The 24,385-nt window shown below is 47.3% G+C and overlaps 17 protein-coding genes across 17 annotated transcripts; 9 read left to right on the forward strand and 8 right to left on the reverse strand.

Moving 5' to 3' along the window:
* Positions 1-96: 96 nt before the first annotated feature.
* Positions 97-2,010, forward strand: KUCA_T00002994001 (uncharacterized protein; the record flags this gene model as incomplete). Its single annotated transcript, XM_022603293.1, has 1 exon — positions 97-2,010. The coding sequence occupies one exon, from the start codon at positions 97-99 to the stop codon at positions 2,008-2,010; it is 1,914 nt and encodes a 637-aa protein (XP_022459013.1).
* An 867-nt stretch (positions 2,011-2,877) lies between these two features.
* On the forward strand, positions 2,878-3,777 carry KUCA_T00002995001 (uncharacterized protein; the record flags this gene model as incomplete). The annotated part of the gene is made up of 1 exon (XM_022603294.1): positions 2,878-3,777. The coding sequence occupies one exon, from the start codon at positions 2,878-2,880 to the stop codon at positions 3,775-3,777; it is 900 nt and encodes a 299-aa protein (XP_022459014.1).
* Positions 3,778-4,078: 301 nt separating this feature from the next.
* KUCA_T00002996001 (uncharacterized protein) lies at positions 4,079-5,059 on the reverse strand (the record flags this gene model as incomplete). Its single annotated transcript, XM_022603295.1, has 1 exon — positions 4,079-5,059. The coding sequence occupies one exon, from the start codon at positions 5,057-5,059 to the stop codon at positions 4,079-4,081; it is 981 nt and encodes a 326-aa protein (XP_022459015.1).
* A 335-nt stretch (positions 5,060-5,394) lies between these two features.
* Positions 5,395-5,694, forward strand: KUCA_T00002997001 (uncharacterized protein; the record flags this gene model as incomplete). The annotated part of the gene is made up of 1 exon (XM_022603297.1): positions 5,395-5,694. The coding sequence occupies one exon, from the start codon at positions 5,395-5,397 to the stop codon at positions 5,692-5,694; it is 300 nt and encodes a 99-aa protein (XP_022459016.1).
* A 91-nt stretch (positions 5,695-5,785) lies between these two features.
* KUCA_T00002998001 (uncharacterized protein) lies at positions 5,786-6,352 on the reverse strand (the record flags this gene model as incomplete). Its single annotated transcript, XM_022603298.1, has 1 exon — positions 5,786-6,352. The coding sequence occupies one exon, from the start codon at positions 6,350-6,352 to the stop codon at positions 5,786-5,788; it is 567 nt and encodes a 188-aa protein (XP_022459017.1).
* Positions 6,353-6,702: 350 nt separating this feature from the next.
* Positions 6,703-7,830, reverse strand: KUCA_T00002999001 (uncharacterized protein; the record flags this gene model as incomplete). The annotated part of the gene is made up of 1 exon (XM_022603299.1): positions 6,703-7,830. The coding sequence occupies one exon, from the start codon at positions 7,828-7,830 to the stop codon at positions 6,703-6,705; it is 1,128 nt and encodes a 375-aa protein (XP_022459018.1).
* Positions 7,831-8,066: 236 nt separating this feature from the next.
* KUCA_T00003000001 (uncharacterized protein) lies at positions 8,067-9,527 on the forward strand (the record flags this gene model as incomplete). Its single annotated transcript, XM_022603300.1, has 1 exon — positions 8,067-9,527. One exon carries the CDS (start codon positions 8,067-8,069, stop codon positions 9,525-9,527), a length of 1,461 nt encoding a protein of 486 aa, XP_022459019.1.
* Positions 9,528-9,786: 259 nt separating this feature from the next.
* KUCA_T00003001001 (uncharacterized protein) lies at positions 9,787-10,200 on the reverse strand (the record flags this gene model as incomplete). Its single annotated transcript, XM_022603301.1, has 1 exon — positions 9,787-10,200. One exon carries the CDS (start codon positions 10,198-10,200, stop codon positions 9,787-9,789), a length of 414 nt encoding a protein of 137 aa, XP_022459020.1.
* A 426-nt stretch (positions 10,201-10,626) lies between these two features.
* On the forward strand, positions 10,627-11,262 carry KUCA_T00003002001 (uncharacterized protein; the record flags this gene model as incomplete). The annotated part of the gene is made up of 1 exon (XM_022603302.1): positions 10,627-11,262. One exon carries the CDS (start codon positions 10,627-10,629, stop codon positions 11,260-11,262), a length of 636 nt encoding a protein of 211 aa, XP_022459021.1.
* Positions 11,263-11,452: 190 nt separating this feature from the next.
* On the forward strand, positions 11,453-12,378 carry KUCA_T00003003001 (uncharacterized protein; the record flags this gene model as incomplete). Its single annotated transcript, XM_022603303.1, has 2 exons — positions 11,453-11,651; positions 11,726-12,378. The coding sequence occupies 2 exons, from the start codon at positions 11,453-11,455 to the stop codon at positions 12,376-12,378; spliced, it is 852 nt and encodes a 283-aa protein (XP_022459022.1).
* Positions 12,379-12,881: 503 nt separating this feature from the next.
* On the forward strand, positions 12,882-14,408 carry KUCA_T00003004001 (uncharacterized protein; the record flags this gene model as incomplete). The annotated part of the gene is made up of 1 exon (XM_022603304.1): positions 12,882-14,408. One exon carries the CDS (start codon positions 12,882-12,884, stop codon positions 14,406-14,408), a length of 1,527 nt encoding a protein of 508 aa, XP_022459023.1.
* A 167-nt stretch (positions 14,409-14,575) lies between these two features.
* KUCA_T00003005001 (uncharacterized protein) lies at positions 14,576-15,733 on the reverse strand (the record flags this gene model as incomplete). The annotated part of the gene is made up of 1 exon (XM_022603305.1): positions 14,576-15,733. One exon carries the CDS (start codon positions 15,731-15,733, stop codon positions 14,576-14,578), a length of 1,158 nt encoding a protein of 385 aa, XP_022459024.1.
* Positions 15,734-16,062: 329 nt separating this feature from the next.
* KUCA_T00003006001 (uncharacterized protein) lies at positions 16,063-16,639 on the reverse strand (the record flags this gene model as incomplete). The annotated part of the gene is made up of 2 exons (XM_022603306.1): positions 16,063-16,248; positions 16,349-16,639. The coding sequence occupies 2 exons, from the start codon at positions 16,637-16,639 to the stop codon at positions 16,063-16,065; spliced, it is 477 nt and encodes a 158-aa protein (XP_022459025.1).
* A 271-nt stretch (positions 16,640-16,910) lies between these two features.
* On the forward strand, positions 16,911-18,200 carry KUCA_T00003007001 (uncharacterized protein; the record flags this gene model as incomplete). Its single annotated transcript, XM_022603308.1, has 1 exon — positions 16,911-18,200. The coding sequence occupies one exon, from the start codon at positions 16,911-16,913 to the stop codon at positions 18,198-18,200; it is 1,290 nt and encodes a 429-aa protein (XP_022459026.1).
* A 277-nt stretch (positions 18,201-18,477) lies between these two features.
* Positions 18,478-22,893, reverse strand: KUCA_T00003008001 (uncharacterized protein; the record flags this gene model as incomplete). The annotated part of the gene is made up of 1 exon (XM_022603309.1): positions 18,478-22,893. One exon carries the CDS (start codon positions 22,891-22,893, stop codon positions 18,478-18,480), a length of 4,416 nt encoding a protein of 1,471 aa, XP_022459027.1.
* Positions 22,894-23,312: 419 nt separating this feature from the next.
* KUCA_T00003009001 (uncharacterized protein) lies at positions 23,313-23,588 on the reverse strand (the record flags this gene model as incomplete). The annotated part of the gene is made up of 1 exon (XM_022603310.1): positions 23,313-23,588. One exon carries the CDS (start codon positions 23,586-23,588, stop codon positions 23,313-23,315), a length of 276 nt encoding a protein of 91 aa, XP_022459028.1.
* A 309-nt stretch (positions 23,589-23,897) lies between these two features.
* KUCA_T00003010001 (uncharacterized protein) lies at positions 23,898-24,380 on the forward strand (the record flags this gene model as incomplete). Its single annotated transcript, XM_022603311.1, has 1 exon — positions 23,898-24,380. The coding sequence occupies one exon, from the start codon at positions 23,898-23,900 to the stop codon at positions 24,378-24,380; it is 483 nt and encodes a 160-aa protein (XP_022459029.1).
* Between the last annotated feature and the right edge of the window lie 5 nt (positions 24,381-24,385).

Consider the following 24,385-nt stretch of genomic DNA (forward strand, 5'->3'; position numbering starts at 1 on the left):
TTTGTCCCCAATGCCACGTCCGGCAGATCGCTCTCTCAGTCTTTTGTTTTACACAGCAGGTTCGCGAATCAGGCCCAATTAGGTCTCAACTCATTTATGCCTCCCAGAAAGAGAGTGAGCGCTGAAGCGAAGGAGCCGAAGAAGAAGACCAGCAAGGTAGTGGAGGTTGCGGTCACGGAGACTGAGACGGAAGATGGTACGGTTTCCCATGCCACTGCCACCAAGCAGCAGGAAGTAAGCAAGAGACGGCGTCTTTTAACGTCAAAGCGGATCATTTTTGTTTTTGGAACCGCAATTGGTGTCTTATTAGCAGCATATTTCGGTCATAAGCAGATTGATTCTCCTTTCCTTCCGGATCTGGACAAGCTAGTGAACTTTGACTCTTTTACCAATTACTGGGAAGAATGGTACGAGATGCTTCCGGCGTCGATGCAGGGTACCATGGATGCTGTTGAGGGTGAAAAACTTCGTGGATCCTCGGATTCATTTGCTATTGGCAAGCAGATGAAAGGAGTGGGTCTCGAGGCCAAACATCCGGTGGTGATGATTCCGGGAGTGATCTCCACTGGAATTGAATCATGGTCTCTCGAGGGCACAGAGGAGTGTCCTAGTGAACCCCATTTTCGCAAGAGGCTCTGGGGGTCGTTCTACATGATCCGAACCATGGTTCTTGATAAGGCATGTTGGTTGAAACATATAATGCTGGACCCAGAGACTGGCCTTGATCCGCCGGGAATCCGTCTTCGTGCAGCGCAGGGATTTGATGCGGCAGACTACTTCATGACTGGATACTGGATCTGGAACAAGGTTCTTCAAAATCTGGCTGTTATTGGTTATGGCCCTGACAACATGCTGAGTGCAGGATACGACTGGAGATTGGCATATCTCGACCTCGAGCGTCGCGATGGCTTCTTCAGCAAGCTCAAGTCACAGATCGAAATGTACAAGAAACAGAGGGGAGAAAAAGCGGTGCTAGTTTCGCATTCAATGGGTTCCCAAGTGGTGTATTACTTTTTGCAGTGGGTTGAAGCAAAGGGTGAGCATTTTGGAGGAGGAGGCCCCAACTGGGTCAATGATAACATTGAAGCCTATGTGGATATCTCTGGAAGTGTTTTGGGTACCCCAAAGGCGATTGTTGCCCTGCTTTCTGGTGAGATGAAGGATACTGTCCAGCTAAACGCCTTAGCAGTGCAAGGTCTTGAGAAGTTCTTCAGCAGAAGAGAAAGACTAGACATGCTAAGAACGTTTGGCGGGATTCCATCCATGTTTCCCAAGGGTGGAGATCTAATTTGGGGCAATCTGACGTATGCACCGGATGACGTTTTGAAAAGCAACGAAACCACAACGAACAGTCTTGGCCAGTTCATAACTTTCGATGAGGATATCGGAACTTATTCGAACAAGAACCTCACAATTGCACAAAGTATCGATTATTTGCTGGACCAATCGCCAGAGTGGTTTGTTAACCGTGTTCAAGAACAGTACTCATTTGGACTTGCAACCACCAAGAAGCAATTGGAGCTCAACAAAGAAAACCCAAGCAAATGGAGTAACCCATTGGAGGTGCCTCTTCCGAACGCCCCCGACATGAAAATCTACTGTCTTTACGGAGTTGGAAATCCAACAGAAAGAGCATACCATTACCGCGAGGAAGTCAATAAGGATGTGTCTAAGCTGAACGTTTCGATCGAGGCAACTAAGGAGAGCTCTGTTCTCCTTGGCGATGGTGATGGAACTGTTTCTCTGATGACCCACACTATGTGTCACAAATGGAAGGAGCCGGGAAACATCTTCAACCCAGGAAACAGCAAGGTAACTGTCGTGGAGATGAAACACGAACCAGACAGATTCGATATCAGAGGAGGCGCAAAGACCGCTGAACATGTGGATATCCTTGGTTCTGCTGCCCTCAATGAGTTGGTACTGCGAATCGCAGCGGGTGATGGCCTTTCGATAAACGATACTTACCATACATCACTCAAAGATATCGTTTCCTCGCTGGACTTCTGAACTTCTCTCTATTACCCGTTATATACTGTTGGAGCAGGCCCACAAGCACAATTGAGTTTGTTCAACTCATGATATTTAAAGTATTGAAAATGCCATACAACATACCTGGCTCTGTATATATTTTTGTAGTTATATCGGTGCTTGACAGTCGGGCGGGATACATATCCCACCCTGTACGATGTACCGCAATGTAACTACAAATAGCGCATCTCGCTTCAGGCTCGATGACCATCTAATGTTATTGTCCGCATCCCGTTACTTTTTCCGCTCGCTTCGACATGGCAAGCACACGTATTTCCAAAAGCGTGGGCGCGTAACTGCATGCCTGTGGAGGACAATAGCTCCGAGCCGCCGGAGGGCCTCAGTAACCGCCCACCCACCTGTGTGATGAAAGTGAAGTTATGTAAATATATTCTATATTCATTTATAATTATCGCCTCGTATTCATCACCGTCACTGAGTTGCTGAACCGCATCCCCAACACCGCTTGTTGAGTCCCGTGCCCGTACCAGAAGAGGGCGCGTAATCGTTTCAAGAAACTACAAAAACAGACGCGCCACGCCCAAAGAGGCAAAACATCAACAAACAACAAATACACGTTCGTCGATGGTTTATATACAGAAAGGGCGTCTTGGCCTTTGGTGTTTGGTTGACAGCATAGCATAGCAACATCAATCGGTTTGCTCGGTTGATATTGTTGAGAAAGGAAGAAGAGTACAGTTTATCATCCATTGCACCTGAAGTATAGCAGTCAATAGCCGCCAGATTCATTGAAACTTCCTGCCAACTCAACTCTACTGTCTTCCTTCCAAAAGCTCGTTTTTTCTTCTGTTTACGCATCCTTCCCTGATATATCTGCATTTAATCATGACTACTGCCACATCGACCCAGCCAGGTATCCATCGCATCCCTTTGGGTGCGCTGGGTGAATCGAAGCTCAACATCGCCAACTCCAAGAGGTCCGGTCTCTTTCAAAAGTCAGACGGAGCCCTACCAGCCCTCAAACGTGCCAAATTGGACCTGGGACTTGCCAGAAGGGCAGCATCGACCTCTATTTCCTCAGAGAAGTCCAGCGTCGACTATGCACAGGCATTGAAGACTCGTCTACGTCTGGCTCTCTATAAGGTCAAGACCAACCAACATTCACTCTCGATTTCCCAATTGGACAAACCCCAGAAATCTGCGTCGTTTCCAGCAAAGGAAGCCAACCCCCCATCGCTTCTGGCGGCTTCTACGCCGCTTTTTGCAAGGTTGGGTGGAAAGAGATCTGTAAGCTTTATGGACTATATCGTGGAGCAAAAAAATGAGTCCAAGGACAGAACAATGCCCCCTCCAATTCTTCAGCTGCCAACCCCCAACACCTCGGTAAACACCAGCACCTCATCACCTTCCAAGATTGCCCAAATCGGAAGACGCCAGCTCAAATCCATTTCCAAATTCACACTCCCTCCAATACCCAATCTGACTCCGCAATCGCAGCAAAAAGCGAAAACCGAGTCTTTGTCTCTTCCTTCAATTGCCGAGATGGTTAAGGGCTCCAATGCTTTGGAGACCTCTCCAAACGCGACGATCTTCTTGCAAGACTCGTCAGAGATGATGGTCACGCCTGTTCGCAGAAAACTGGGATCCAGATCCCAACATCAACCCACAAACGACACCACCATTGATCAGGACGAGACGCAGCTCATGTCCAGTCCAAGCAGACTGCTCTCTACGCCTTCCTCGATTGGAGCAGCCAAGTGTCTATTGCAATTGGCACTTAGATGAGTCATGAGAAAATCAAATCAGTTGATAAGCCTAATTTTTCTGCTCTTATCAGATTTGCCAACCATCTGTATGCTATTGGGAAGCCATCTTCTAGAGGTTGTCGACTTTAACCCTACTTGGCTTTCCGTCCTTAATTTTGCTACTACACCAAAATCAATACACACATCATGAATAAGAAGCTGTAGATACTCTTTCTTTCTTTGTTTCTCTATGTCTATTTGAGCAAATTGTCAGTGCTCATGCAGGCTCTCTATACTCATCTGAGACTGTAGTTTGCATCTATAAGCTCCAGTTTTGTCGTTCACTGCTTCTTTGTCTTTGGCTGCGACTTGAGTCCAACAATGGCCTCTGCAGAGATCCCACCAAAAACACATGCCACACCCACCCATTGCAACAAACTGAGGTCATGTCCAAATAGAAACACACTGAACAGCATTGACAGCATTTTGCGGGTGACGGTAACTGTGACGAGAACAATCGAGTCGAACTTCTCGAGAGTGATGAAGATGAAGATCTGGCCAATTGAGCCTAGAACAGCAAACACCAATATGTCATGGAGTACCTGGGGATAATTAACGATGAACCTGGCAGAATCCTGAAGCTCAGTGGTGAACAGAATCACATAAACCAGAGAAAGACCACAAGCCAGAAAGTTCAGACCAGACATGAGATGTGCACCGGTAACACCCAATTTCTTCTTGAACATGTTATCCTGGGTCGAGTTGGTGAGACCATCCATAAATAGCGAAATAACCAAAAATGCCATCCCGAGAAGCGTGTTTCCGTCGTTGGACCCTGGCTTGGCCTTGCCATTACCCAGAGTGAAAACTGATACCCCAACAGTAACCAGAAATGCAACGAAGTATTTGAAAAGGGGAAAGCTCCTGCTATATATGAGTTTGTGCACGAGCATTACCGGAATCAGTTTGCACGATTTTGCCAGAAGGTAGGTCAGATAGCTGACATGGCTAAGAGAGCAATAGGCAATGGGAGACGAGATGGTCTGGGTAACAGCGATTGTGGCGAAACTCTTGAGAATCTCGGGGTTGCCCAAAAAGCTCAGCGGCGTCTGGAATTTCTTCGTTTTCAGACTAAGATAAACCGAGCCGACCAAACATGCGAATAGTGACTGGACCCCGTTGATCAACAGCGGAGCCTTGAAGAATTCGGACTCGTCTGGCCCATAACCTCGCGTTGAGATCCTTTCAAACAGCAAGGCCCAGCTAATGAACGAGGCATATATTCCACCCACGCAAATCACCAACCATCCAATATTTTGCATCTTTGGGTAGGACTCAGTCGCTGTTCAAAAGAACAAGTAGACACTCACTGAGAAAGACCGATCTATCTCTGTGCGACTCTCAATTGGGTGCCGCACGTAACTGAAGGACCTAGCTCAGGACCTGCTCTTGCCTCTACCGGGCTTTTTTTGGTGATTAATGGTACCAATCGAATGGTGAGTTCAAACGGTTAGAAATCCTTTCCATGAGTGTTTATCATTACTGACAGCGTTTTTAGGTTCTTCCCCTTATCATTGGAGTTGGGGTCACGGTGGCGGCGCTGACACTCAAGTCAGGCATCCAGGCATACATACGCTACCAGAGGCTGACACCCTCCATGATAGCCAGTCTCAACAAGATACGGATATCGCACGAAAAATCGCCTGATCCAAAGTTCAACGTGCTGTTTGAGCAGTTTCCTGGGGGATTTAACTCGAAGATGACCGAGAACGAAGCACTTCTCATTCTAGGTATCACCGAGGACGAAATCATGCATTTGGACACTCAGTTACTCAAGAAGAAGCACAGAAAGTGTATGATTCAAAACCATCCAGATAAAGGAGGATCCCCGTACATGGCGATGAAGATTAATCAGGCTAAGGAAATACTAGATGCGAGTTATATGGTGCGAAGGTGACCAAAGTCTTTGTTGAAGCTGATTGTTACTTCGCTATTACTCACATTAGCGTTGTCATATACATGTACATAGATCCTTTCGGTTTGTCTCATCAAGAATCCACCACATTCTCCAATACCTTGCGAAGAGAAACGCACCAGCTCACTCCACCATTCGACATCATGAATGAAAGCACCTCTTCTTTCATGGATTCACTCGTCACTTCTCCATCCAAAGACCTGCGTAGTATACTGAACAGAAACTGCCTCTGCGAAGCATCTCCAAGTCGCACGATCGTAGTTTTCACCTTTTCCAAGTGATATTTGAGTTCTTTTTCCGGCAACGCATTCTCCTTCACAGTTACATAGTCCCACATTTTCAACAGCTCATCTACTGTTGCCGTATATGGAGATTCACTGTCACAGTCGTTTGACACTGATGACTGCCTAGACGAAACTCTCGAAGCCATCACAGGCGGCGGGGTTAGATCAGTGAGCCTAGTCTGGGACCCATACGCTGAACCTGGAGTTGGCGGCGTAGAGTAAAGAGATGTTCGCGAATTAGATGCAGAGGACAGTTGCGAAACAGATCTCTTTTTTTTTGCGCCTGCGCTGGGGATCACTGGACAATCGTTCCAGCCTGGCATCGAACCCGCGTTCTGGTACGACATGGCTGACATCCCACAACACTTTGTGGTAACTTCAATTTAGACAATAATTTGACCGGTTTAACCACAGACCAGAATGCACAGAACTTTTATTCGGCTTCAAACCGCGGACTATTGAGCGTGAACAGGTCCTTTTAAGCAGACACCGGAATTCTACAAACGCCACGTTAACAGCCCTGGTCTTTGTAGGTGTCGTAACCAAATTCGATATCTCGCATACAACTAGCTTTCCATAGTTTTACTTGAAAGAAGTTTGAAAATACAGTGCTCTATTAGTCTGTTGTGTATAGTCAAGTTTGAGCGATATTGTACATACATCTTTATGTGGAGGGTGAGGAAGCGCAGCAGTCAGAGTGCAGCGTTTATCCGGTAATCCTATGATTCAGCTTCATAGCCTTGGACAGAATGGTCTCTATACTAGGCCTTTCGTGTGGGTCCAGTTCTAGACATGCGCGGATCAGGTCTTTGATGCCATCGGAGTAGGCAGGGTTGGCTGGGAAGGAGTATATACCAGAACTGATTGCGAGGTTAATATTTGCACCATTCTCGAGCTCCTCGCGTTCAAAAGGTGAGTATCCGTACAGCAACGCGTAGAGAGTGCACCCGAGAGACCAGATATCAATTCTCTCATCGAGCTCATCACCCACCTTCACATCCAGCAATTCTGGAGCTCTGTAAGGCAACGTACAATGCTCTTCAGCCAGCTCCTGAACTGTAATCGCTTGAGCGCGGTTCTTAATCGTCACATGCGCCCTTGCACACGATCCCAGATCGCACAAAACTGGATTTCCGTCCTGAGAAACCATGATATTCGCAGGTTTGATGTCTCTATGAGCAAAACTCACAGTCTCAGTTAACTCAGTAGAGTCACCGTATTGCGACCCCCCGTCAGCAAACGGATCTACCTCGTCTTCATCATCCTCCAAAGGCTCTGAGCGTAACAGAATCTGGCTTTCTGTAGCAGAAGCCAAATCATCCTGATCGCCAGTCGAGCCTGACCTTTCCATCGTGTACCCCGTCTTAGGATGATGACGATGCATTGACTGAACACCGCGACAAATTCCCACAAAAAGAGAAAGCGCCTCCTCCTCAGAGATAACCTGTCCATTTACGACGTTCTTTGTAATCACATCCTGTAGTGATCCATCCTGGAAGTACGGAAGAAGGATGTAAACCGTCTTGGACCCATCCGGCTCTTGAACCACACTTGAGTCAATCGCCTGTATTATATAAGGTGAGCGAAATTCCCGATAACTATCCACCTCCTTCATCGCTGTTTTGACATTTTCGTTTCCGAAAGGGCACCGTATTTTCTTCAGGGCATACAATCCCCCGTCTCCCGCTTGCACTAGGTAGACGTATGAATAGGCACCTTCTCCAAGAAGCCGCAATATCTTAAAATTTGACTTGTTTATCCGCAGAAGCGGCGTCGACGATAAGCATGGCAAACACACCGCAAAACAGCTCGCGATGAACGACATTGTTGCCATGGAAGTGGGAACAAAGAGCTGCTATCTGTGGATTGAAGCAAAGAAGGTGGCATTTACGGTTGTTCCGATTTGGGATACCAAGCAACGATGCACGACCTTTTGGAAAATCGATAAAAACACGACCTCTCGTTTTTTCCTTCGTGAGTGAACTACGCTGGCAAGAAACCAAAGAAGCGTTGTAGAGATTGAGCGTTTTCACCAATATATTAGACAACTGCGATGGTAAGTGGATAATTATGATCACACAAAGGGGTATCATTTTGTGTACTAACATGTATTTCTTCCCGCAGTCGATAACAACTTCGGACCCCAACAAGGACCTCCAGGCCCTGTCGTTGATTGCAGCGCATTCGCACATCTCAGGCCTTGGTTTGGATGACAATTTGCAGCCAAGAGAGGCATCACAGGGAATGGTTGGTCAGCTAACTGCGCGTAAAGCTGCTGGTGTCATCCTGAAGATGATCCAAGCAGGCAAGATTGCTGGCCGTGCCGTTCTGATTGCTGGTCCTCCATCTACCGGAAAGACAGCAATTGCCACCGGAATGGCCCAGTCTCTGGGCCCTGACGTGCCGTTCACAGCTTTGGCTGCCTCTGAAATTTTCTCGCTAGAACTTTCCAAGACGGAGGCGTTGACCCAGGCTTTCCGCAGGTCCATTGGAATCAAAATCAAGGAGGAGACTGAATTGATTGAAGGTGAGGTGGTAGAGATTCAGATCGACAGGTCGATCACCGGCGGACATAAGCAGGGTAAGCTGACTATCCGCACTACCGATATGGAGACGATCTATGAGCTTGGAAACAAGATGATTGACGGTCTCCAGAAGGAGAAGGTTTTGGCTGGTGACATCATTTCCATAGACAAGGCCAGTGGAAAGATCACCAAGTTGGGCAGATCATACACCAGGGCTAGAGATTATGATGCTATGGGACCAAACACCAAGTTTGTGCAATGTCCAGAGGGAGAGTTGCAAAAGCGCAAGGAGGTGGTGCACACCGTCTCACTACACGAAATCGACGTGATCAACTCGAGATCCCAGGGATTTTTGGCGTTGTTTTCGGGTGATACCGGTGAAATCAGACCCGAAGTGAGGGACCAGATTAACACCAAGGTTGCAGAATGGAGAGAGGAAGGTAAGGCTGAAATTTCACCAGGTGTTTTGTTTATCGATGAGGTTCACATGTTGGACATCGAGTGTTTTGCGTTCATCAACCGTGCACTTGAGGACGAGTTTTCACCCATTGTGATCATGGCCACTAACCGTGGAATCTCTAAGACCAGAGGCACCAGCTACATGTCTCCACACGGATTGCCAGCCGATCTGCTTGACCGTTCCATCATCATCCGTACTGAGCCTTATTCTGAGGAGGAGGTTGGCCAGATTCTGTCGATCAGAGCTCAGGAAGAAGAGGTTGAGTTGGATGCTGGAGCCCTGGCTCTGTTAACCAAGATCGGAGCTGAAACCAGTCTTCGTTACGCCGCGAATCTCATATCCGTGGCTAACCAGATTGCCGTCAAGAAGCGCAGTTCGGTTGTGACTACCGACTGTATCAAGAAGGCCTATGTATTGTTCCTGGATAGTGGAAGGTCAGTCCAGTTCTTGGACGAGTTTAGCGACCAATACATCAACGACGACGGAAAGGTCAAGATCTCGACGGAGGTTGCGGGAAATGTGGATGCGATGGATGTGGGTGTTTAAAATGAAGTGTGTTAGAGTTGAAGAATTTGTACCACTAAGAACGTGAAATTTGTTTAAAAAATGACTTGATTTAAAGCGTAGCAACCGTGTGAACTGAACATCGCTACCCATCAGCATGTGAATAGTCTAGCGTGGCAGCTAGACGAAGGACTAATCAATCCCATAAAGACCCACTACAACAATGAATTGTCAATCCTAACATGTTCAATCAGTTGATATTTTTGCTTCGTTCTATCTATCCGTGTTATGCATGTGGGGATCAACCACTTCCCTTAGTGTTCAAGATCAATGCGATGATCATTCCATACAACCCCAGAACTTCTGCAAAAATCAGGATCAAAACGATTCCAACAAACAACTTGGGCTGGTGCATAAACTGGCGAACACCCTCATCACCTACTATACCAATGGAGTAGCCTGAAGCGAGACACGCAAATCCCACAGAAAGTCCACAACTCAAGTGCATGAATCCGTTAAAAAGCGAATAGTCCTTTGGAGAAATTCCACCGGCAATCAAGACAGCGACTACCAGTCCGTAAACAGATAAAATACCAGACATCACCACGGGGATCAAAGACCTCATGATCAGCTCAGGCTTGAATGTACCTATACCGGAGATACCGATACCAGATTTGGCAGTTCCGATAGCTGCTCCAGCACAACTTAGAACCATTGCCGCGCAACATCTGGAGAGAGGTTAGTAAGTCAGCAGAAAAGAGCCGTACAGAATAACTTGTACCAGGCTAAACACATACCCAGCAAATCCCAAAAAGGGAGCGAATGGAGGAACGAAATCCTGCGAAGACCTTTAGAAGGGTTAGTACAAGATCAAAAACATCATTAGCAAACTCAATTGGACACTTACATGGCGATCGAAGCTGAAGTCTATGTGTTCTTCGATAACCATCTAGTATGCCTTGTTCTTCTGCTGTTCAATCCTAGCAGCCAGGAGGCTAGGGCGGGTAACCCACTTGAGGTCGTGTATCTTAAGCAAGATTTGTTTACAGCACTCCACCATATCCAGAGTGTGAGTTGATTGTTTTGTCTCTTGCAATTTAATTAAATTAACTTGGTGGTGTTTCATGAGATAGGCAGTGTCATGTCTTCTCACAAACCAAAGAAAATACAGTTGCGACTGGATGACGTGAAGTACCTACACTCGCACGCCGTGGCAGCTGGCCACAGACACACGGATGCCAAAGTGCCTGATTCCGACTATGTCCTCAACAGACAGGTCAAGAACCTGGTGGATGAGTTCATCAATGAGACCTTTGAAAATGCTCGGAGGTCGATGGTTATAGCCGAGGACAGTGCAAAACAGCAGAAGGGTTTGGCTGATCTGATGAGCGAGTCAGACACGCGAGTTGAGCCAATCGACTTTGCGCTCGAGAAGAGGATGCGCGAGATGTATTCCAGCGTGGAGGAACAGGTGCTAAAGGTGACAAAATTACGAAAAACGATGCCAAGCGAGATTGCAGCACGAGGCCAGGAACAGCTGCGGCGCGTTGACGAGCTACAGCAGCAAGCTAATGATGATATGGGCATTAAAATATCGGCCGAAGAGGCATTAGACGAAGACTCTGCTGAAAAAGTCATACCAAACGCTTCGGAATGGAAATCTGCGTTTGAAGAAGCACTGAACAACCTGGAGAAGCTGAAGAAAGAGGCCCCGGAAGTAGCTTCGAAGATGAACAAGTTGGAAAAGATTGTGGAGGTGATCGAGGCAAGAAAGTGACCAAACTGCGGCTTGTTCGCGTGTACCATATTGTATACTAGTATTTAATGAAGGATTTAGCTCGGTTTAACGAGGAAACAGTTTTCCGTGTACCACCCAATCTGGACCAGACGTTGCAGAAGCACGACCTGAAATGTATACGCAAATCTTGCACTGGGATCGCTAAATACATACCGCGCCTTTAATAAGAATGTCTGGAATATCAGACTATCGCAAGAAAGCTTTTGAAATTCTGAAAGCCACTGTGCTTGATGACGAGGGAAAATTTCCACCACCGGCTTTCACGTCTGGATTGATCGTGTTCTTGATTATCGTGCATCTGTTGAGCTATGTGTATCCTCTGCAGAAGACATACTCGTTGGACCCGTGGGCTATCTACAACTTTGAATGTGAGTTATGAACTGAACATCAAGGAATCAGTTAAACAATAAATTTGCGAAATTTGCCACTAACACGTCAACAGTCTCCAAACTATCAATGTACCCTCTGGTGCACTCAGGCCTGTTGCATCTGTGCCTCAACATAATTACACTCGTCAAGTTTTTGTCCAAATACGAGAAAAGGCATGGAACCGTTCATTGTGGAATTGTGCTGAACACATTGGCTACTTGGACTGCGATTCCGTACTGTTTGTTTGGAATGTTGTTATGGCCCAACACTGCTGTTCTCGGGTCTTCGGGATGGTGTTTTTCCCTGATTGCATTCATGACTTACGGAAACAAAACACCAGTGCGTATCACGTCATATTTGAGTCTTCCGCAATGGGCTATGCCGTATGCGTTCATCTTATTGCTGGCAATTATGGTTCCCAACTCCAGTTTTGTGGGCCACCTTCTGGGAATGGGTACAGGTTACGCGCTCAGACTCGGGTGGCTCCGCTTTATGGTAGAGCCGCCAAGCAAGGTTGTGGAATGGATTGAATCAAAGCTTCAGCCGGTAATCGGGCTGATCCCAGGCGCAATTGTATACTACAAAGAGGCCCAGATGCGCGATGTCAGGGCCGAGGGGCTCATTGCTGAAAGCACGGTACTCCCTTTGGCACATCTACACCCCTCAGATGCGAATCTGCCTGCCCAGAAGTTTCCAGGTGAGGGAAATGTGCTTGGAACGGCGTAGAGCCTGGTTCCCAATATCTTATCGAGGGGCGTTCCTCTACCAACCTCATAGATTCGGTAGTGCACTAATAAACGCAATGGAAAATAGAGCTATATCTCCTCACAAGTACCCGCTTTACCTACCACATACGTTGAACGAATAAAAATTATACCAAAATCAGCCGGTTAATGCAGATAATCTGTACGCCTGACAACCATCCTCATGATTTTCGCAGTCCAAATTCTAAACCTTCGCTAGCTGTGCGTGCATCGACTAGATCTCCTCGCCACACGACCCTCCAGCCCAGTGTTTGTGGCGGTGCTTCTGGCGAGAAAAATCACGTCAAAGCAACGTTTAGCCTCTGGACCCGCTTATCTACACGCCCAACATTCGGACAAACCCACAACAGCCAGCCGGTTCCTGTTGAAAGTGGGACGCATTGGCGACTATTGGAGTAATATTTCACTGGCAAACGTCGTTGAAATTGTTGATCCTACACACAAATAGACATCCAGTCCGACTTGATGATGTCGATGCGTTCTTCGTCTGGAGGCCGGATCCCCCCCGGAGCGAGCATCGAGACATCGCGAAGCTTTTTGAAGCCGGTGATGGACAAGCCTGTGGAAGAAAGATCGGTAGCTAGAAGACTGATCAGCAAGTTCAATGGGTCGAACGGAGGTTCCAACAGCGGGTCCAACAGCGGCTCAGAGACAAGTAACAATACGCTAAGTCGAATTTCGCAGCTTTCTCCAAGAAAGAAAACGTTAGCAAGACGAAAACTCCAACAGGAAGAGTTGCTGAAATCCTCGTCTTCGAAGGTGCAGCCAAGGTTGGTTGCCCGCAGGCCTGAAGTCAAGCCTGGGGTAAAGACTGAGAACAAGCCTCAGAACAAGCCTCAGAACACAATACAACCTTCAGAAAAGCCTCAAAAACCAGTACAGTCCACTCACACGAAATCAGAGGTAACACAACTACCAGCTCTGAGCAAACGGGTGCTTTTTCGCTTCGATCATGCAACAGTCACATCTCACAACTCACAAACCCCAGAAAAATCCGTCTCGCACGGTAAGCTGCTGACCAGCGGAAAACTTGAGATTTACAAGCTACATAATGATGCAGTGACATACCTGGAGTGTGGAAATGTGACCTACCCGATAATGTCTCGGTCACGCATCATGAGGACCGATATCAACAAATTCATCCTCACTGTGTCGAACCCCCCCAGTTTCTGGCATATCCGGCTGAAAACAAGAGACCGTGCTCTCATATCGACACTCGAACAGTCCATAATTGATCTATGTGATTACGCAAACTTTTACGACCATGAGGAGGATGAAGACGGAGATGATGATCAAGAGCAGGATGAGGATACCAACGATGTCAGCACCATCAAAGTTGATGATTCGTTGCCACAGTCACACTCCTTGCAACGCACAGACTCTTCGGTGGCATGCTTTGGGCTGAACAGCGATAGTGCCCAATTGGAACTGGCCAAGCTGACGCTTTCGTATTCGAACGATTCGCTGGATTCATTGTTGGACCTATTTGACATTGACGTTACGAAGCGGGTCAGAAAGGTACCCAACCTATTCAGAACGCCGGAGGCTTCTCCACACACCTCAATTGGAAAAAACTTTGAGCCGGTTGACTCGTCAACAGCCTCATCTGCTAATGAATACAAGGACGCTCAAGACACTAAAGACACCAAAGACACTAAAGAGAGCAAGGATGCAACTGCGTTCTCGTTGATTCCTCTCACTCCACAATCTATGGATCCACATGATGGGCAAAGCTGGCTTAGCCCCGACGAACAAGATGACGATGCTGAACGTGAGTTTCTGGCCACTACACGGACAATGAATGGAAGATCTTTCAGCAGCAAAGTGCTGTACTCGTATATCAATGACCAGAGCAGGCGGATGGCCACAGGAAGGTCCGACCAAGGTGAAGTTAAGCTGAACGAAGACGAGATATTCAATTCGGTTCGGCGCCGGATCAACAGCGAACAGCAAAGGAGCACCTCGCGGGTTTCTCGGTTATGGAACTGGTGAACTATTCGCTCAAGTCTGGTGTCATCTACGATCAACTATGTCCTGGACTCAAAGCCTATTGCTCCTGTCTTCTTCCGCCTCGCTCGCTCTGTATAATCTTAATGAACTGGTTCAACAGTATATTCACAAGGTGTTAGGTAGGTACATATAGAGATATCATATTCTGTTTAAGCCAATGGTGGAGCACCTGGAACTGGGTTGCCGTTCTGGTCAATGTAACCGGCTTGCATCTGCGCTATCTCAACGGTACCGGCACTCTCGAATTGCATACCGATACCGACTCTGGAAGTGTTCTTGAACTGGTCAATCTCGGCAGAGAAGAGCACTGAAAGAATAGGCAACAGTCTCTTCTCCATGAAGCACGACACCTTACCCTGAGAGTCCACCTGGCCTCTGAAAATAGACTGTCTGAACTCGTACTTGGCACCCAGAGTGGTCTTGGCCTCGACAACCGGCTGGAAACCGATTGGTCTCATCATCTCATCGGTGATTGGCTCGATGCCCATCTTAAAGTCGGTCTCGATACCGGCCTCAACCTTGTCGCCAACTCTCTTCCAAAAAGAAGCGTTGAAGTTACCTTGGGTCAAACCAGCGTTGGCGGTTGCGATCCAATCACCAGCATTGTAACGGGTCATGTAGGAAACGGCAGCCTGGCCTGGGGCACTTGGCTGTGCTGAATAGAAGGCCTCAAGACCAAGGGCCAATCTTGGCGTGACGGATTGCAGAATCGAACCAACGGCAACTCCGGTAAACTTGTCCTCGTACAAAAATGAAGGGTTCAACACCTTGAAGTTGAGGGAAGAGTCAACGGTCTGGTAATCTTGTTCCAACTGAACCATCGAGGGCTCACTCTTGGCCAATTGCAGAGACACCTTGGAGACGTTGTGCTTGTCCCAGTTGATGTGGCATCTTCCGGAAACATTGAGCTCATTATCAACGTTTCCTTGGAACAAGACGTTATCATTGGCCACAACGGCACTGAAGGCGTATGGTGGGAGGACCTGGGAACCAATCGACAATGAGTGAGAGGTCTGGAAGGCTGGGTTCATCGAAAAGGCCTTGTTAAAATCCACCTTCAAGCCGGTGAAGAAGTATTGGTTCAAGAAAACATCACGAGTGACCTCCTTGTTCAAGTTCTCAACGGTACCTGGGTTTGCGAGGTCCAACGACTGACGGTGTTGGGCGATGGAGGAGTAGACGTTGTTCAGATATGAGAACACTGGGTTGGCAGACCAAAATCCGTCTGCTTGTGGCTTTGACTGCGTGAGCCCTGCAAGAGGCGAGACGCTCTTTGCAAGTTCTCCCAACGATGGAACAGAAGACATGATGGCGGTATGGAGGGAGGAAGTGTTGCTGAGAAGTAAGCGAGCTTTTCTGGCTCCGAGACCGATTTGCTCTCCTCGAAACGTTGAAATTTTTGCCGGGTATTAGTTGAGTGGAACACTACTGAAAAGTGTTTGGGACACGAAATGGTCAAAGGCCCGAAAATCGCGAACTTCTGGCTACACTGGCGTGAATATGCGCTGGTAGGCAGTTATTTGTATAAGCCTGGATAACGTTGAGTGGCTTAAATCACATGTTCCAAGAGTTAATCGGTAGCGCTCGTCGGCAGCGTAGTGGTGGATTACTATTAGCGGTGTAGTATACATACAGTTTAACTCTCAATGTCTAACCTCTCTGCCACAGAGTCACGAAAAGTCTCCAAAACAACCCTTTTTCGCGATATACGGTCGTCCATAGTTTTCATCTTGGCCAGCCGCGACTGGTGCGATTCGTCCAGTCCCTCAATCCCGTTGAGGAGTGTTCTCATCCGTGATACTCTCACCCGTATTCTTCCAGCCTGTGATAACAGTTAGTACGTGAAAGTCAGTTTTCTAGACAGTGGAGTGACTGCCACACTGCCAAATCTTCAAAAAATAAAGAAAAAAACTCCCACTTACAGCATTGTCAAAGTCCTTTGGCGATATCCGTCTGATCTTGAGTCCTTCCACCAGATCTAACAGCAGCGGCAACAACTCTATGCTCTTGAGTTCATCTAATGTTTTTTGTTCCAGCTGCATCTGGTCAACCTCAGACTCTTCTGGGTTTACCGAATTAGCTTCTTCTGTTTCACCATTTCCAGAGACCACCGGAGACCCCAATCGCGGCGTCCCCAATCGCGGCGTCCCCGACACCGACGCAGAGGCAACGGTATGCGATATTGGGGTTGGTGATTTCGAGAGCCCAGACATGAAAATTGATAAAAAATAAACACGGTGAAATACAATAAATACCACAAAAAACAGTAACAAACCTGTGACTTCTAGCTGCTAGCGAATCAACCTCAAACCCCAGCTTGTTATTCAACCTCAACTCAAATGGCAGAGGGTGCTACTCCTGACACTAGATACATTTGACAGATCCGAGATAGACGAGAGGCGGACTTGTTGCTTGTTACCCAGAGAACAAAGAAATTGTTTGGCTCCGCGACTCATTTTTTTTCCAGCCAAAGTTCCTATCATCATGAGCTCAGTCGCTTCTGCGTCCACCTGGACCACTTTTATTAAGTCCATTGCCTCCTACAACGGGGACTTGTCGTCGTTGACAGCCCCTCCTTTTATCGTATCTCCGGTGTCACAGGTGGAATATTCGCAATACTGGGCCGAACACACAGATTTACTGCTAGCACCCAACTTTATCACCGGTGAAGATGAAGATGAAGTTGCTCTTGAAAGAATGGTGGCCGTTGTCAAGTGGTTCATTTCTACGCTTCGTTCACAGTACTGTACCCGGAACGAGACAATGGGCGGCGAGAAGAAGCCCCTGAATCCATTTTTGGGCGAGATTTTTGTTGGAAAATGGGTGGACGAGTCTGAGGACAAACGCCTGGGTGAAACCGTCTTGGTTTCCGAGCAGGTGAGCCACCATCCTCCCGTTACCGGCTATGCTGTCATCAACGACCAGAACAAAACCCTGCTTCAGGGCTACAACAAGGTCACTGCCTACATGTCGAGCACGGCGCTTAATGTGAAGCAGTTTGGTCATGCAATTCTGGACTTCCAGAAGCTTGAGGAGCAATACTTGATCACGCTGCCCCAATTGCACATAGAAGGCATCTTTGCCTTCAGTCCGTTCGTGGAGCTTGACGGCAAGTCGTACATCCAATCCTCGACCGGCTATCTTGCTGTGATCGAGTATTCGGGCAGAGGATACTTTTCTGGAAAGAAGAACTCATTCAAGGCGCGGATTTTCCGCGACAAGGCCAGTTCTGGCGACAAGGAGAATGCCATCTGCACGATTTCAGGCCAATGGTCGGGAGTTTCGGGTATCTCCGGCGGTCCCAAGCGCCCTTCGGTCAAAGGAGGCGACGACATATTCTTTGATGCCCATTCCACAGAGCCCCAGCATCTGGTGGTGAAGCCCATTCAGGAGCAGCACCATCTCGAATCGAGAAGGGCCTGGCAGAGCGTTGCTGCGGCCGTCAAGGAGGGCAACTACGATTTGATTGTTCAGGAGAAGTCTAAGCTTGAGAACGAACAGAGGGCTTTGAGACGTGCAGAGGCCGACTCCGGTACGGAATGGGATGTTCGTTGGTTCGACATTGTTGATCTGGAAGACACAGCTGACCTCGTTGCATCTGGAAAGCCACAGGACCCTCTGGTGTCTTTGGCGCAAGTGGCTAGTCTTTCCACCAAGAACGTGACTTCTGGAACAGCGAAGGGTGACAAAGACGATCTGAAAACTGAAGTTGGAAGCAAGCATTGGAGGTTCAACACCGAGAAGTTTGCTGCTGAGACTGAGGTGAAGGTTTAGGTGAAGATAGGTGGATTAGAAGGTGAACATCGTGGCCCAGCTGGTCCAGCTGGTCCAGCTGGTTGAGACGTCTACGTCACAGGCGAATCAGTGCTCAGTTTTTTTAGGAACCTCAATTTAGTTATAGTCCAATATACAATACCTATGAAATGAGAAGGGTGTAGGAGGGTGTAGGAGCGAGCAGGGGGCTGGGGTATTATAATGAAAAGTTTCATAAAGATATCATATGAATATCATATAGATACCGTAGAGACATCCCATCTTCCTTCTTTTCCCTTTAAATCGAGTACCCAGCATCAGATGCCGTTTCGGAAAGAGACCCACTGGACTCGCCAAAAGCCTCGTGTCTAATCGCCATCATCCATGGATCGTTCAACAACTCAACAGCAGTCAGTCTGTTATTGGGGTCAATCTGCAGACAGTGTGTCAAGAACTTGCAACCAGCCTCTGATAGCTGATCTGGACTAGGAAACTGGGGAAGATGTCCACTGGCAATGTGGTACATCACGGCGAATTCGTTATCAAGATTAGCCCAAGGCCTTCTACCAGTAGCCATCTCTAAAACACAACATCCTAATGACCAGATATCCAACGATCCATCCTTGCCAGTCCCACTTCCGTTGATAGCCTCTGGAGACATATACATTGGAGTACCAGTCAACGTGTTGGCTTTCTTTCCGTGAGTCGCGGTGCGACCATCCCGAGTGCGTCCAGACACAGCAATCACCTTAGCGGCACCGAAATCCACGAACTTGATGACTCCCATATGATCGAGGAGAATGTTCTCCGGCTTCAAGTCTCTGTGGACAATTCCGGACTGATGAAGATATGCCAGACCTTCAAGCATCTGCAAAGCATACACCTGGATGACTGTCTCGTCTTCGATCCTGCCGTGTTCCAAAAGAGAGGCCAATGATCCTCCTTCACAGTATTCCATGAAAATATACACTCTGTCTCTGTGGACTTCCACTCCAAAGTATTGCACGATATTTGGGTGCGATAACATCTCCAGAACAGTCATCTCGTCCTTGATTGCGGGAACAATGGTCTTAATCGAGTGACTATCCTGGAATCTAATCTCCTTCACTGCCATAACTCCACCAGTATCCAGGTTGATTGCAGCATACACACTTCCAAAAGTTCCTCCACCAACAAACTTGCCCTTCTGCCATCTAATAGAGACAGAGCTGAACGAAGACGCAAGATAACTCAAGAACTGGTTCTCAGTATCGGTATCGTCCAGAACTCTTCCGACAGATTGCTGTTCCTGCTGCAAAGAATGTCTGTGTGCCTCTATTGCGGTAATCTTTCTGAGAATATCTTCTCTCAAAGCACCCAACAGATCTTCGTCTTTGGCAGCCAAATATGGGTTTTTCTGTTTCTGGAGGTTCCAGTTGAGCATTCTTCTCTTCTGGATCTCCTTGGACCTAGCACCCATAATATCAAAGTGAGATATCAACAGCGACATACACCCGGCAACCTTGATCTTGAGTCTATAGAATTGCTGGTCATTCAGAGTCAGAATATTGAAGCCTTTGGTCATATCCATGGCAAACTCCAGAGCTAGCACACACCATTTGAAGGTCTTTTGATCGGTAGGAACGCAGTCATCCACAATGAAACTCACCCATTCAATGCAGAACTGGATCAGCTTCATCGCTATAGTTGACTTCTTGACACCCTCGAAGTTTCGCAAAGAGCCTCGGCCAAAATCCCGGGTATAGATAAAGATGTTGTTGACAAGCTCCTGGCAGTCACCAATGCCCTTGCACTGATTTCTGACCAGAGAAGCAGAATCAAGCACTATGGTAGATACTCTGAAGAAATTCCTGTTGATCTTCATCATCTCGTGGTGTACCCGTGGCAGCGAACACCTCCTCTCGACCAACGAGCCAACCGTATCTTCTACGGCTTCCTTGAAGAACTCCTCTGCCCTCTCGAGATTCTCAATCGACCCACCTGGGGTGATCATCATTACCTTTCCGTGGGCAATTCCGTCGATTGGAACTGAGTCAATCTCGAGATCGGTAACATGACCATCCCAAACCATTGCCTTTGAAGGGAAAACTGCAAGAACGTACTCTGCTCCGTCGTCTTGAGCTGCTTCCTCTGGGTCATCATTGAAACCGTCAGGACTGGAAACAAAGTCCATATAATCGTTATAACTCCTCAACACTGTGAGGTGATGATCTGGGATCTCATCAAAATTAACACCCAGGTGCGATCCCTTGAGTATTCTGCAAACAGATAGCGGTCTGTTGACCAGACTTGGAGAAACAATCAAATAAAAGCCCTTGCTCTCCACTACACCATTAGTGTATAACAGAGAATGACCAGTCTGTTTCAGTAGATCCAAAAACCTTTTGATCTTGGAGTTGTTCAAATTGAACACTAGTGCATTCTGGAAATGGCTGTCTAGTGCTATACTGAATCTGAAGAACTTCCTTCTCAACGATCCAAAGTTCTCCATTGTGGTTGTGTACCATCTAAAGATCTTGTGCTTATCCAGAGTGGTATGAGTTCCATTAGCTGCGTATGACGTGGGTGGTCCTTGGTACTGCTGCTGAACATAGGTGTATAGCCTCCCCACCAGTTTGCTCGTCAAAATCGTGAACTGCTCTGAAATTTCGATACCACCACCATCGATGTAGAAACCAAGGTTCTGCAGAAATTTCCACTCTGTTTCTAACTCATCTGGTTCCTTGAACGTTCTAAACGTCTTGAACGATCTCGTGTCCAGCAGCTTTCTGTTCAGCAGAAAGAGATAGTGATGCACGCAATCGAGAATTGCCTTGTCGAAATCGGGATCCAAGTAGTCTTGCAAGGAGACCCAGCCCACCTGAGGATAACAGTACTCCATGAAGGATGTTCTTACTGCTAAAGCGATGTTGACATATAGCTTGAAATCGTCGATCATCTGCTCACTTGATTGAGCAGTAGGGTTTGCCAGCTTCTTGGCATATGCTAGTCTGCCGTTGATCAGCTCTTTGATGAGTTTCATTGGGAACAGTGCTAGAACCAACAGCTTGTCAACGTAAGAAGGGAGTCCAATTTCTTCAAAGACAGGCTGATACTCCAGAAATGACTCTTTTGCCTTGAACAACCATCTACTGAAACCCGAGAACAAACGCTTCTCAAAGATCAAGTTGGCATCCTTCTCCTTCATTATACGGTCCACGAAAGAAGTGTCATCTTTAAAGATCTCATTCTCACGTGGTTTGTCCTTTGGAGAAGATGAAGCCACCGCAGTGGACTTTTGAGATTCAGGAGTCTTGGTGATGTTCAACTCATCATTACCAACCCATCTTTTCAGGACATCACTTTCCAGATAAATGGCTTCAGTTATTGATTTCCAAGCATTCAACGCACTCACCCTGCGTTCAAACTCAGAGGTAGCACACAATGGCTTATCATTACACATTTCTCTTTGCGTCCTCCAGAGCTCCTGAGCCTTTTCGAGTTTATCCAGAATGGCAGTGACGCTCCCCAAAGCTGAAACATCCAGATCTGCTGCTTGAAAGTCTGGCTCAGTGGAGGCCGGAGGCGTAATCTTGAACTCCAGAATCTCGTTGATTGTATCGTCAACCAAACTCCTTCCATACTGAACCACCCTCTTCTGCTCGTCTTCTGTTCTATCAAAAAGCTTGGATCGTATACCAATCCAAAGATTTTCTTTGTAGGTAGCATGCAGGAAGTTCTCAGACTCGCTCTCATTTGACGGTCTGATAATCTTGGTCTTCTCACCCTTCACCACATCACCAGTTAACACGGAGAGAAGCATAGACTGCCATTCCAGTCTCTCTGTAACATATGGGTTTTCACCATCAATCGAGTTCAACTGGATATCGTCGTTTCTGTTGATGGCATTTAAAATGCTGTGGTTGGAGTCGAACATGTGCTCGTTATCGAAGAACTCGTTCTGGATGCCAAGCTTCTTTCTCACAACAGCAGCAGGTAGCTCTTCATCGTAGTAGCTATCTTCACTGGTAAATTCGGTTCCGTGGGCCAGCACGAAATCGGATTCATCGTCACTCACATTGGAGGCCTCGTCTTCAACGGAGTCCCCAGACTCTCTTCTGCGTTCCTCAGAGGTATAATGGTGAGCCATGTTGCTCATTCTCTTCAAATAGTTCTTCTCCTGTTGTAGATACTGCTGATTGGACTTGGAATTCAAGTTCGACTTGATCAGAGAGAGATGCCTGCTCGGTCTTCCCGCATTGGAATCCGTGGCTGAGGGATTAGAACCAGACCTCGGTCTTCTGGTTGAGCTGCTCAGCTGTGACAGTGCCTTCGAAGCGGCAGGAGTCCTGCTGACAGCAGCGGAATTGAGTGTGGATCCTGGGGTTCTTGGGGAGCTCAGCATCTCCGAGGAGTTGGTCTGAACCGGGGAGTGCGGTCTGGCCATCTGGATGAAAGGTGCCAATGTGGTGCTAGGAGAAGCGTGATTGCTGTTCGAATCCGGTTTCTGTTTAGGCAATTCTGATAGCTTCAAACCCACACGCGGCGGGAGAACCGGTTTCTCCGGTAATGGCTTGTCTTTGGCCGGCAAAGCAAATGTTCCGTTCGGAGATGACTGAGGCGTGGCCCTGGCAGCATGTGCAACTGGTGAGACAACCTGGGGTATTGGAGGTCTTGAATCTGGAGTTTTAGCCCCAGTGGGAGTTCCCACGGAAGATCTCGGGGATTCGCTCATTTTTGCCCAGAAACTCCAAAGATAACAAGACCGTGGTGATGTTGCTGGAGTGGCTTAAGCAGCTGAGTAAATTCTGGGTTATAAACAATTGTGTTGCTCAATTAAACTGATCAATACCCGCTCAGATACAAAAGTTCCGTCTTTGACAATATTCAACCTCGATATTATATCAGATATGGCGAAAAATTGGGATAATCAAGTAGAATACAGCGTGTGGTTCCAGGTGGGATTGACGCAGAAAGCACCCGCACTTTGACATCTGGTGAAAACACGACTCCAGGGCTTAAGTATGGGACGGCTGTTTTGAATTTGAATTGGAGGAGTTTGTCAGAAAAAACAGTGCAAAAACCCAGGGATAGGTGAAAAAAATGCCATCAGCGGGTAATTAGAGTTGATAGTTGTGTTTTTGGAAGGATTTACTAACTCAAGTAGAGAGTTCGCTGGATCTGGACCAATGCCTCGAAAGGCTGTATCAGGGCCAACTGGTGTCTGAGACAGTGGTAGACCAGTTGTGTTTCAAGCTGAAGGAAATGTTGATCAAGGAGTCGAATATCGTGCACATAAAGACTCCCGTGACTGTTGTCGGTGATATTCATGGGCAGTTCTACGATCTTCTGGAGATCTTCAAAATAGGTGGGTATCCACCTGATACCAACTACCTGTTTCTGGGGGATTACGTGGACCGAGGGTATCATTCGATAGAGACAATCGTGTTATTGATTGTGCTGAAACTCAAATATCCAAGTCGAGTGAATTTGATACGAGGAAACCACGAATCGCGGCAGATCACCACCAATTACGGATTCTACACCGAATGCATGGCCAAATACGGTGCAGGCTCGCAGGTGTGGTCGATCCTGACAGATTTGTTCGATTATTTAATTTTGGCTGTGATAATCGACAACACGTTGTTTTGTGTTCACGGAGGACTTTCGCCGAACGTCCAGACCATCGACTCCATTTTGGTTATTGATAGGTTCAAAGAGATACCCCATGATGGTCCAATGGCGGATTTGGTGTGGAGCGATCCCGACCTGGAACTGCTAAATTTCCGGATATCTTCCCGCGGAGCCGGATATCAATTCGGAATGAACATCGTGAACAAATTTCTGCAGGTGAACGGATTTGAGAAGATACTGAGAGCCCACCAGCTGTGTAATGAGGGCTATCAGGTATTCTGGGGAGGTAAGGTCAATACCGTATGGTCTGCACCCAACTACTGCTATCGATGTGGCAATAAAGCTTCGATTTTGGAGATATCTGATGATTCGCGATCTGAAGCAAGCTTCAGGTTTAACGTGTTTGACGCGTCTCCAGAAAGCGACCGCGAATTCGTCAAGATAATGAAAGGGTCTTCGTTTGGGTTCTCTAGTGAGGAAGAAGGTGAGAACGCAGGCCAGGACGACGATTTGCAGTTCTACGACACTTACTATAATGGGCTGGGAGAACTCTCAAGAAAGGCTCCCCATGTTGAGTATTTCATGTGATGATT

Source organism: Kuraishia capsulata, genomic scaffold (genome assembly GCF_000576695.1).
Source record: "Kuraishia capsulata CBS 1993 genomic scaffold, Kuraishia_capsulata_scaffold_3, whole genome shotgun sequence".
NCBI lineage: Eukaryota > Fungi > Ascomycota > Pichiomycetes > Pichiales > Pichiaceae > Kuraishia > Kuraishia capsulata.